The sequence below is a fragment of the Nerophis lumbriciformis genome, linkage group LG12 (genome assembly GCF_033978685.3).
Source record: "Nerophis lumbriciformis linkage group LG12, RoL_Nlum_v2.1, whole genome shotgun sequence".
In the NCBI taxonomy this organism is placed as follows: Eukaryota; Metazoa; Chordata; class Actinopteri; order Syngnathiformes; family Syngnathidae; genus Nerophis; species Nerophis lumbriciformis.
The window spans coordinates 30,344,608-30,357,355 of record NC_084559.2 but is presented as its reverse complement, the minus strand read 5'-3'; the positions used below and the strand labels follow the sequence as shown (position 1 = coordinate 30,357,355).

Sequence of the window (12,748 nt, the reverse complement as noted above, 5' to 3'; positions counted from 1 at the left end):
TAGGCCTTTAAAAGCAGCCCCTATTGGGGCAGCCATAGTTGCAATGTGGCCCTTTTGTCTGCCAAATGTATGCTATTTATATCGTATTACGTCTATATCGTGCAACCCTATCACACATGCATACTAAATAAGTAAAGAAATATATAGTAATTCCATACCTTTGGGGTGAAATTGACATTGGCTCCTCTGTTGAGAAGAAGTTGAGCCACGTTTAAGTTTTCATAGTGTGCAGCAATGTGGAGTGGTGTGAATCCAGTCTGCAGAGACACACCAATTAGTTACCTGTCACTCTTTAAGTGTATTATTTGAATAAAGCACCCAGACGGTGGCAGCCCAACACACCCACGTCAGAATCAAGAAATACTTGAATAATCCCCGAGGGGAAATTAAGATTTTCAGCACAATCCCATTCAAGAGCAGACAAACATTACAGGGAGACAGAACAGGATTGCTGATGGGTCTGGCAACTTCCGGCACCCCTTACAAAAAAGGTGAGAAACAGGTAAACGCTGGGGTGGGGGGGTGAGAAAAAAAAATTCAGTTTACACCTGGACCAAGGAAAAAACAAACTCATAACCATAGCACACAAACGTGTGTAAGAGGGAAACATCGAAGAACACAAAGGACATTAAAGTAATTAAAAGAGCAGAGATGATGCAACCAGCCAGTACTACAGACAGCCACAAAAAAGTAAAACAACAACCAAAAAAAACATATACACTGTGGTGGCCTCTGCAGTGTTCCATGCCATCGTCTGCTGGTGTGGGGGGGGGGGCATGGCCAGAAAAAGGAGCAGACCCAACAAAGCAACCAAGAGAGCCGAAACCACCCTCGGTGCACACATACCTTGCTGAGCACGTCAGGGTTCGGGTCGTTCTGCAGAAGCACCGCAGCCGTGCGTGTATCGTCATTGCGCGCTGCAATGTGCAACGCGGGGAGGCGGACCTTCCCCTTGGTGCCATAGTTGATGAGCAGGGCAACAATATTCTCATGGCCTTGCTGCAGAGCCACAGCCAGAGGGGTGAATCCGTCCTGCAGCACAGAGAGGACACTCAGAAGGAAGGTTGATTAGAGTGACAATTAGACAGGTGGGGGGAAGCTGGTGAGTACACAACACAATGGAATGACAGCACGTCAGGATCAGCAGGATAGAATTGAGGAATTTGTCGGATCGCTGATTGCAAACGTCTCTCAATCTTTGGTACCTCGGTTGGGACGCTCTGATTAGCCCCATTCTCCAGAAGAAACTTCACAACCTCTAGATGGTTTTCTTGTGCAGCCATGTAGAGTGGAGTGAAACCCTTCTGTCTCAGAAACACGCACAACAGACACACACACACACACACACACACACACACACACAGCAGAGAAGCCACAAGCAAACCAGAGCAACACGAAAATAGAAAGTTACAGACACACACAAAGATGCAACACCAATACACAGAAATAAAGGAGCAGCAGACGTCATTGCTATCGTCAGTACAATGGCTGCACACTATAGGTGCTTGATTGAAAAGCTGACAGATCGTAGCTGAGAGAGACAACACAGCACGGAGCCTCACCTGGGATTGAGCGTTGACGTTGGCCCCGTAGTTAACCAGCTCCGTGACCACCTGCTCTTGGCCCGCCAGGGCCGCAATGTGCAGGGCCGTGTTTCCTTTCTGGGTAAAGAACAAATAGAAAACAGTCTGGTCATACTGTATGCAAGCATCATATACGTTCCATTTTGTCCACCAGCGACGCTGAGATCATTAATCATGCGTTTGTTACGTCTCGTCTCGATTGATGTAACATATTATTTTCGGGCCTCCCTATGTCTAGCATTAAAAGATTACAGCTGGTACAAAATGTGGCTGCTAGACTTTTGACAAGAACAAGAAAGTTTGATCATATTACGCCTATACTGGCTCACCTGCACTGACTTCCTGTGCACTTAAGATGCGACTTCAAGGTTTTACTACTTACGTATAAAATACTACACGGTCTAGCTCCATCCTATCTTGCTGATTGTATTGTACCATATGTCCCGGCAAGAAATCTGCGTTCAAAGAACTCCGGTTTATTAGTGATTCCCAGAGCCCAAAAAAAGTCTGCGGGCTATAGAGCATTTTCTATTCGAGCTCCAGTATTCTGGAATGCCCTCCAGGTAACAGTTAGAGATGCTACCTCAGTAGAAGCATCTTAAAACTCATTTGTATACTCTAGCCTTTAAATAGACCCCCCTTTTAGACCAGTTGATCTGCCGTCTCTTTTCTGCTCTTCCCCACTCTCCTTCGTGTTCAAAGTCGGGACCTGGGATAGACCACTCATCTGTGCATCAGTTGAGGACGTCTCTGCACTGCTGACCTGTCTCCACTGAAGATGATCTCCTGCTGGCCCCACTATGGACTGGACTCTCACACTATGATCTAGAGCCACTCGACGTCCATTGCACCGGTCGCCCAGGGGCGGGGGTCCCCACATCTGCGGTCCCACAATGTTTCTCATTGTAATCCCATTGGGTTTAGTTTTTTCTTGCCCTGATGTGGGATCTGAGCCGAGGATGTCGTTGTGGCTTGTGCAGCCCTTTGAGACACTCGTGATTTAGGGCTATATAAGTAAACTTTGATTGATTGAATGATTGATATACGGGAGGTGTGGATAGTATTACCACATGTAACACTGCTACCTTCAGACTCATAGCAGACGATCAAAATTTCACTACCAATTATGTTCTTTTTGCTCATGAAAATGCAACTGGCATTAATTTCTCATATTATCAATTAGTTTTTGAGTAAAAGGTAAATAGGTAAAAATACCAGTACTTAGAAGGCCCCCTTTCCATCGCTAGACTCGTTATGTCGCCCCCTCTTGGTGTGACGTCATCTACAGAACTGGATCCCCTTTCCCCGACAGTGTGGATAAAAGCATGTAAAACTATTATTTTAATCACTTAATTCATTTTTTTTGTTGCCCTGAGCAAAGCGATATGGCTAACTTTAGGAGCAAAAACAAAATATTAAAGAATCTGTAAGTGTTAAGGAATTCTACACCAGTTTGGATTGACATGGTTTCTTTGCACAACTGCTCTGATTCAAGTTCTGAGTTGGAGATTTAGATTTTTTTCCGATGAAGAAGCCGAAGAAGGCTGATTAGCCCCCAATCGCAGACTTCAACTGTATTGTTTTGAGCCTCAGGCCTAAGAGGGGAGGCCTAAGGAGCGAAATTACTGCCATAACTCCACAAGCACACAAAAGGATTCACATGTAGAAAAACAATTTTCTTCAAGTTCAAAACAATTTGCAAGTACAAAAACAATTGTTTTTTTCTACAATTGGAAGAAAAAACTATTGTTTTTCTACTTGCAAATTGTTAGGCCTCCCCCTCCTCGGCTTAAGGCTCAAAACAATACAGTTGAAGTCTGCGATTGGGGGCTAATCAGCCTTCTTCGGCTTCTTCATCGGAAAAAAATCTAAATCTCAGAACTTGAATTTCACTCCATAAAGGCCAATCCTGACTGGGGTATTTGTATTTGAATGTGTAAATACAGTTGTTTGAAAACTGCTGGCTCCCTTTGTGAAACAATATGGCATGGTAGCAACAAGCGCCTATTAGCTCACTCACACCACCCAAAGTCATACTGACCTGATGTGTGTGGCTACTAAGAATGCTACAGCGCCTCTTGGCAGAATTGTTCTGTGTACAGTGCATCCGGAATGTAGTCACAGTGCTTTGCTTTTTCCACATTTAGAATTCTAATTTCTTTACATTTGTGATTATTTCCTCTTTTGTCACATTGTTAAGGAACATGAAGTTGGGGCTTCAGCCTATGGTTCAATCCAAGTCTTCAACTGATCCATCACCTACTTCTGGAATCCTTTGTTCTATAACAGGGGTGTCAAACTATTTTAGCTCAGGGGTCACGTGGAGGAAACTCTATTACCAGGTGGCCCGGAATGGTAAAACCATGGCATGATAACTTAAAAATAAAGACAACTCCAGGTTGATTACTTTGTTTTACCTTGGCCAAAAATAGAACAAGCATACTATGAAAACGTACAAATCACAAATAATCCTCTGGACAAAACACTTCAAGTTTGTTGAGACTGTTGAGGAAACTGGTGCAGTTTCAAAAACACAATGAGCTTGGACTACGTCTCAGCAGTGGCGGGCCGTGCTTTCCCACCTTGGCCTTCAGTGATATTCAACTTAAATGATTACCTCTCAAAATACCATAATTTATGTCACCACATGACCATTGCTGGAGAAATACTATAAAGCAGTGGTTCTCAAATGGGGGTACGCGTACCCCTGGGGGTACTTGAAGGTATGCCAAGGGGTACGTGAGATTTTTTTTAAATATTCTAAAAATAGCAACAATTCAAAAATCCTTTATAAATATATTTATTGAATAATACTTCAACATAATATGAATGTAAGTTCATAAACTGAACATCAAATCAAGTAGGCTATTCCATTCATTACAATGCAATATTCAGTGTTGACAGCTAGATTTTTTGTGGACATGTTCCATAAATATTGATGTTAAAGATTTCTTTTTTTGTGAAGAAATGTTTAGAATTAAGTTCATGAATCCAGATGGATCTCTATTACAATCCCCAAAGAGGGCACTTTAAGTTGATGATTACTTCTATGTGTAGAAATCTTTATTTATAATTGAATCACTTGTTTATTTTTTAACAAGTTTTTAGTTATTTGTATATCTTTTTTTCCAAATAGTTCAAGAAAGACCACTACAAATGAGCAATATTTTGCACTGTTATACAATTTACTAAATCGGAAAATGATGACATAGTGCTGTATTTTACTTTTTTATCTCTTTTTTTCAACCAAAAATGCTTTGCTCTGATTAGGGGGTACTTGAATTAAAAAAAAATTCACAGGGGGTACATCACTGAAAAAAGGTTGAGAACCACTGCTATACAGGAACAAATGTACGCACTACTGGGCATTGAATCACCACCAACAGTACATAACAGGTTATTTTCTGGCGCATTTAAAAATCAATAAACCCGCATCAGAAATTTAAACATATCTTATGTGGTACTGTCAAAATTAAAATTGCAAACAACTTATTAAATGTGAAAAAATAAAGAAATAAAACATCTGAACTCATAATCTATAGAACCCATTCGAGCTTCCGGGGTTGGCCGACATCGTCTCACAAGATGTAGTTTCTCTTTAAATATCCTTCTTGAAAATGGCCTTGCAAATATATGTGTTGTCTTGTCTAATCATAAAAGATGCAGACGAGGCGTGTTGGCTGAGTTCTTATAGTTCACTCCACAAGGTGCTCATCAAAAACATTCCGCTGGGGGCTACTGCGCATGGTCTTCACTACTGGGGCATGCTAAGTAATGGAGTTCTTATGTTACCTAGCTCATAACATCACAATATATATCTGCATTAGGACTGTGGGAAGGCCTTACTGACAACAACTCGTGATCTGATTGGCTATCGCAACTGTCGGTCAAATGTTTGTGCCCGTTCACTTACAGTGCACGGACGCCCGCATTGTTGATACTGAAGGCCCCGGCAGATTACGTACAGCATGGCAACATAAACGAGCTGAATTTTGATTGGATAAAAACTCTAAAACCTAAAAACGACAGCGCTGGAAGGAGATTACATGAAGAGAATATGAATACTTTGAGATATTTATGATCATGATTTCTGGTTATGTTAGGCCAGCAGAGAAAGCCTTGCTGGCCCTGATGGCACACCACTACGTCTCAGTGTATCTACAAAAACAGGATTAAACTTTAAGTCACCATCTTTCTGGGATTGAACAAAAAACACAACATGTAAACTCTTCTAGGTATGAAATACCTCCTTTGTCATGTCCACGTATCAATCCAGTGCAAACTCAACAAACCGTAAGAAACGGAGGTAAAAACTATTCAAAAGGGTTAAGTTCACTTTTCTCGTGTTTGACAGAGATATATTGGGGCAACGAGGGTGCCAAAAGACGATGTGTTTGAAGCAGAAGACATAAAACGGCAGGTTTTAAGCTTCATTTGGGTCGAGAAGGAGGAGCCATAGTCACCTTTACTATGTACCTCTCGCTTGGCCCCTGTATAAATTGTTTGCTTGCCTAACAGAATTGCTATTGTGACATCCAGTGGACACATTTAGAACAGCGGTTTCTTTCGTTCAAATAAAAAAGCAGCTCATTTTAATACTTGGCAAACTCCGTAGGTTTGACACCCCTGTTCTATAATATACATACTGTATTCCCTGGAACATAGTCTAAATCAGTATCTAAAGTTTGCTCTTCTTTAAAATCGCTACTGGGCGTTTTACCTTTGTGGTGGTCTCCAGTACAATTCCGTTGTGAAGTAACTCCAGCACCATTTTGACATGGCCTTCTTTCGAGGCCAGATGCAGCCCGTTGAGCCCATTCTGAGGGAGAAATCACATCATAGTGAAGGGTTTGCTCACCAAAAAGATACAATGACCTGAGGTATCCACAAAGACACATGGAGAATAGACCATGCCACCTGACAACAACTTGGCTTAATGAATAACTCACAAACCAAAGCAGGCCAATACTTACACTGGACACCACATTGATTATTAGCAAACACTAAAGTCTAAACAGGGATGAAAAATGAGAATGCAAACATTTTCATTTGATTAATGATAATGGGAACAAGCAGACGACGATCTAGGAGGAGACGGACGGGAGCGGGATGGCAGGCCGCGGGTCTCGTGGGTGGGAAGAATACGAGCCGTGTGGGATAGGTCTGACCTCACACAGCCTTCCTTCAGCCGCACAGGACATGTGAGGTTGGACCTTTCCCACACCACTGATATTATTCCTCTTAGTGGAGAGACCACAACACACCATCTTTTGACTGCAAACACAGGAGTGTGACCAAAGAGGGGAAAGCAAATAAAAAAAAAAACCCCAGCATGATCAAAATGAGGGAGGGTGCTGTAGTCGAATTGAGGGGGCGAGGAGAACATAAGAAAAGCTGAGCAGGTGATGAGTGAGTTGTTTTAGTGATGCTACAGCCAGTTGGACCAACACACAAACATCAGTCAAGCAAGCAGAATGCAAACGTTAAGTCACAATCAGCGGGTATTGACAATGAGCATCATTGTCATATCTGAAACGCATCCATTGTTCACTTAACACTAAAGGAATGGATTTCCATCCAGTAAAACAATGTAAGTGTACATAATCAAAACATTTAACAACAAAAATTAAGTCACACATTTGTGACCATCAAATGCATGGTTGTTGATGATCACAATGTATTCCAACGGCAGGCTTTTTTTTTTTTATACTACTGCATGTATACATCAGGGGTGTCTAAACTTTTTCCAGTTAGGGCCACACACTGAAAAAAATCAAAGCACGCAAAATATATTTTTCAGTTTCAAAACCAATACACTAGATGGATTTTATATTTTAACCCTTGGGTCTCCCTTCTAGGGTGGTGAACGTTAAAGGTCCTGGGGACCTGAAAGGATCTCAGTGTTAAAAATAAATCAAAAATATTTTTTTACTTTTTACTTTAAACGCTTAAATCTCTAGATCAACAACTGTCAAATTTTGAGGTGAAGTCATTAACTAACTTAGTCAATAATTCAACATTGACTCAACTGAATTCATTATAATTTTTTTTTTTTGTATGTATATGTGTGTATGTATATATACACAGGTAAAAGCCAGTAAATTAGAATATTTTGAAAAACTTGATTTATTTCAGTAATTGCATTCAAAAGGTGTAACTTGTACATTATATTTATTCATTGCACACAGACTGATGCATTCAAATGTTTATTTCATTTAATTTTGATGATTTGAAGTGGCAACAAATGAAAATCCAAAATTCCGTGTGTCACAAAATTAGAATATTACTTAAGGCTAATACAAAAAAGGGATTTTTAGAAATGTTGGCCAATTGAAAAGTATGAAAATGAAAAATATGAGCATGTACAATACTCAATACTTGGTTGGAGCTCCTTTTGCCTCAATTACTGCGTTAATGCGGCGTGGCATGGAGTCGATGAGTTTCTGGCACTGCTCAGGTGTTATGAGAGCCCAGGTTGCTCTGATAGTGGCCTTCAACTCTTCTGTGTTTTTGGGTCTGGCATTCTGCATCTTCCTTTTCACAATACCCCACAGATTTTCTATGGGGCTAAGGTCAGGGGAGTTGGCGGGCCAATTTAGAACAGAAATACCATGGTCCGTTTACCAGGCACGGGTAGATTTTGCGCTGTGTGCAGGCGCCAAGTCCTGTTGGAACTTGAAATCTCCATCTCCATAGAGCAGGTCAGCAGCAGGACGCATGAAGTGCTCTAAAACTTGCTGGTAGACGGCTGCGTTGACCCTGGATCTCAGGAAACAGAGTGGACCGACACCAGCAGATGACATGGCACCCCAAACCATCACCCAACCATGCAAATTTTGCATTTCCTTTGGAATTCGAGGTCCCAGAGTCTGGAGGAAGACAGGAGAGGCACAGGATCCACGTTGCCTGAAGTCTAGTGTAAAGTTTCCACCATCAGTGATGGTTTGGGGTGCCATGTCATCTGCTGGTGTCGGTCCACTCTGTTTCCTGAGATCCAGGGTCAACGCAGCCGTCTACCAGCAAGTTTTAGAGCACTTCATGCTTCCTGCTGCTGACCTGCTCTATGGAGATGGAGATTTCAAGTTCCAACAGGACTTGGCGCCTGCACACAGCGCAAAATCTACCCGTGCCTGGTTTACGGACCATGGTATTTCTGTTCTAAATTGGCCCGCCAACTCCCCTGACCTTAGCCCCATAGAAAATCTGTGGGGCATTGTGAAAAGGAAGATGCAGAATGCCAGACCCAAAAAGGCAGAAGAGTTGAAGGCCACTATCAGAGCAACCTGGGCTCTCATAACACCTGAGCAGTGCCAGAAACTCATCGACTCCATGCCACGCCGCATTAACGCAGTAATTGAGGCAAAAGGAGCTCCAACCAAGTATTGAGTATTGTACATGCTCATATTTTTCATTTTCATACTTTTCAGTTGGCCAACATTTCTAAAAATCCCTTTTTTGTATTAGCCTTAAGTAATATTCTAATTTTGTGACACACGGAATTTTGGATTTTCATTTGTTGCCACTTCAAATCATCAAAATTAAATGAAATAAACATTTGAATGCATCAGTCTGTGTGCAATGAATAAATATAATGTACAAGTTACACCTTTTGAATGCAATTACTGAAATAAATCAAGTTTTTCAAAATATTCTAATTTACTGGCTTTTACCTGTATATATATATATATATATATATATATATATATATATATATATATATATATATATATATATATATATATATATATATATGTATATGTGTTAGGGATGTCCCGATCCAGGTTTTTGCACTTCCGATCCGATACCGATATTGTTTTTGCACTTCCGATCCGATACCGATACTGACCGATAATGGCCTATCCGAGCATGTATTAAAGTTTAAAGTTATTTAGCCTACTTAGTTGTCAGAATCATGTTGAAAAGGGTTTTAGTACTCTTGATAACAACTAGCCAGCTGAATTAGGGGAGTTTGAATAATACACAATGGTTGGTAACAAGAAACTGACCTGTTTATTCAAGGATAAACACAAAATATAGACAAAATTATACATGACAAACAGAAATGGCATCATTGAAACAAGGGCTGGGTGATATGGCCTTTTTTTAATATTGCGATATTTTAAGGCCATATTGCGATACACGATATATATCTCGATATTTTGTCTTAGCCTTGAATGAACACTTGATGCATATAATCACAGCAGTATGATGATTCTGTGTGTTTTGATTGATTGATTGAGACTTGTATTAGTAGGTTGCACAGTGAAGTACATATTCCGTACAATTGACCACTAAATGGTAACACCCCAATAAGTTTTTCAACTTGTTTAAGTCGGGGTCCACTTAAATTGATTAATGATACAGATATATACTATCAGATATATACTATCATCACACAAGATAATCACATTGAATTATTTACATTATTTATAATCCAGGGTGTGGAGGGGGGCGCAGGATGTAAGTGTCAAAAAAAACAACTAAAAGAGTTTGATATGAGAATAAATCTAAAGTTAAAATATAGGGTAGAAATGCACCCATTTGCAGGAAATGTAGTCTTGATTTTCAACATTTTCTTTCAAGGCTTGCATGTCTACATTAAAACATTCTTCTTCATACTGCATTAATATATGCTACTTTTAAACTTTCATGCAGAGAGGGAAATCACAACTAAAAAAAATCACTATTTTTTTCATACGGTGTTTATATGGAAATGTTTGCCTCGGCGATGGTGTGGACGTGTGGCACCGAATGGAGATAAGCGTCTCGACAGACCTTACAATATTTGAACAATGATGACGAAAACTGTTTTCTCTGTCGTGTCCGTGTGTCGAAAATTGTTATGCGCTTATTTTTTTATTTGATTTTGTGCGTGGCATAGATTTGCCGTGCGCAGAGGACGCTTGAGCAGGCGCGCACCTTAGCGGCTGCACTAGCATCACAGCTAACGTTAGCCATGCTGCTACCTCGCTCTCTGCTCGGGGAGGACGTATACGTATATGACGTATGACGTGACAGTATGTGACGTGTGTAAGAAGGTGCGCTCGCTGTCTGTAAGAGGGAGACACAGGAAAGAGTGAGAAGAGCCTGTAGTGCAATGCCAGCAGCTAAAAGCAACTGCGTGAGAATTGTGGATGTGTTGAAGGTGTGCTGTAAAATGCGGAACGGAAATTACGGAGCACCAGAAAAGTGGAATGTATTATTTAAATAAGTGCGTTGGAAAACACGGACCGGAGTTTTTTTTTAAACTGGATCTGGATCGGCATTTTCCCATGCCTTGCCGATACGCATTTTTTTGCAAATATCGGCGGCCGATCCGATCCAAATATCGGATCGGGACATCCCTACTATGTGTGTATGTATATATATATATATATATATATATATATATATATATATATATATATATATATATAAAAAACTTTCAACACTTAAATCTCTAGATCAACTTTCGATCTGTCCATTGATTATATATATATATATATATATATATATATATATATATATATATATATATATATATATATATATATATATATATATATTTATCATGTTTGCCCATATAGCAAAATATTTTATATTTTGCCCAAAAAATATTTTATAGGTGGAATATTTGATGTGAAGTAATTAGAGCCTTGATTAAGCAAATAATTTATAACAAAATTAATTATGACTCATTATTATTATTTGAACAATGAAAGTTTTAAAGAGAAACAAACTCAGTCCGTATGCCAGCTTTTCAGCCCCTCTGTATACATGGACTATTAAAATAATAAAACAAGATTTGAAGGCAATTGAACAAAACAATCAGTATCAAATCATTAAGCCAGCAACAATCCTTATTAATATCGATTAAAATTACATTAAAATGAATATGATAAAATATATGACAATAATATCCTTCTATTGTGTGCCGAAGATACAGTGTCTACATTCTACAGGAATTTTAACATAGCGGTTTATATATTTAGCGTAGTTATAGCTTTATTCCATTGGGTGTCTCACCTCATCACGGTGGAGATATGAGCCATTATTAGTGAGAAGTGAAATTGTTAAGAGGGTTCTGTTTTGAGCCCCGAGTGAAGATATTAGACTTATTGCAGTAAGATAGCCATGACGTTGAGGACTTAACGCCACTAAGTACTGTGCTCAAGCAACCTCACACACACACTTTCCTTTTTTTGGTCCAGTGTCAAGTGCTTGAGGGCAGCAATCCGATGGCTATTACAAGCAAGTAGAGGACACAGGGTGGAAGAGATGGAGCAAAGACGACACCCTTTTGCCCATGTATTACTTTCCCTGGAGACCCTGTGAGCTTTACCTGACAGTGGGACCATGCATGTGCACGAGCACACATCCATAACTCTGTCACATCATGCACGCCGACATATCGATCCAAAATACATTGGCAGTGAATGCAAAGGAGTTGGACATCATATGCTCGTCTACAGTACAATTTGCAGTGCAGTCCAAATCATGAAAACTTGGGAGTTCCTGTGCCTCTCTCACCTGATTGGCTGTATTTATATCAAGGCCATTCTTAAGGTGTTCAAGAGCCTTGTCCAAGTTGCCGGAACGGGCCGCTCTGAGAAAACTGTTGCCAGCATCTGCCTGCAAACACACCGCACAAAAGGAAAGAAAGGGAGGACACGGGGGAATGAGAGAAAGTAAAAGACACAAAGAAGAGGAATAGAGAGGAAAACAGAGGGAGAAAGACAAGTGGATTACTTTAAGTACCGGAAGGACGATCCTTTAGCTTTCCACTCATTTCACTCCTCACTTCAGATTTTTTTGCAGTGTGCAGTGAAAAAAACCCATCTGCACAAAGAAAAGTGTTTATCCAGGTGACCTAAAGCCATAGGTGGTTGGTACCCCAATGGAAGGTCGTACAAACCAGTTATTTTGACAAAAAATAAATAAATTCAAATTTTGTGTCTTTGGCCAGCAGCGAGAGCGATTCGGACCGAGAAAGCGACGATTTCCCCATTTATTTGAGCGAGGATGAAAGATTCGTGGATGAGGAAAGTGAGAGTGAAGGACTAGAGGGCAGTGGGAGCGATTCAGATAGGGAAGATGCTGTGAGAGGCGGGTGGGACCTGATATTCAGCTGGGAATGACTAAAACAGTAAATAAACACAAGACATATATATACTCTATTAGCCACA

At 40.3% G+C, this 12,748-nt stretch overlaps 2 protein-coding genes across 7 annotated transcripts in view; one reads left to right on the top strand and one right to left on the bottom strand.

Annotated features, from left to right (window-relative positions):
* ank1a (ankyrin 1, erythrocytic a) overlaps nt 1–12,748 on the bottom strand; it is a 255,027-nt gene that overhangs the window by 102,294 nt on the left and 139,985 nt on the right. For all 6 annotated transcript variants that reach the window (XM_061986311.1, XM_061986310.1, XM_061986312.1 and 3 more), the window contains 6 exons: nt 12,093–12,194; nt 6,304–6,402; nt 1,563–1,661; nt 1,206–1,304; nt 847–1,032; nt 159–257 (listed from right to left, as the gene is read on the bottom strand). In XM_061986311.1, coding sequence (XP_061842295.1) covers nt 159–257; nt 847–1,032; nt 1,206–1,304; nt 1,563–1,661; nt 6,304–6,402; nt 12,093–12,194 — 684 coding nt within the window. The remainder of the gene's footprint in view (nt 1–158; nt 258–846; nt 1,033–1,205; nt 1,305–1,562; nt 1,662–6,303; nt 6,403–12,092; nt 12,195–12,748) is intronic.
* The window catches only part of dguok (deoxyguanosine kinase), a 251,905-nt gene that overhangs the window by 151,420 nt on the left and 87,737 nt on the right, over nt 1–12,748 (top strand). The gene's annotated exons all lie outside the window — the stretch shown is intronic.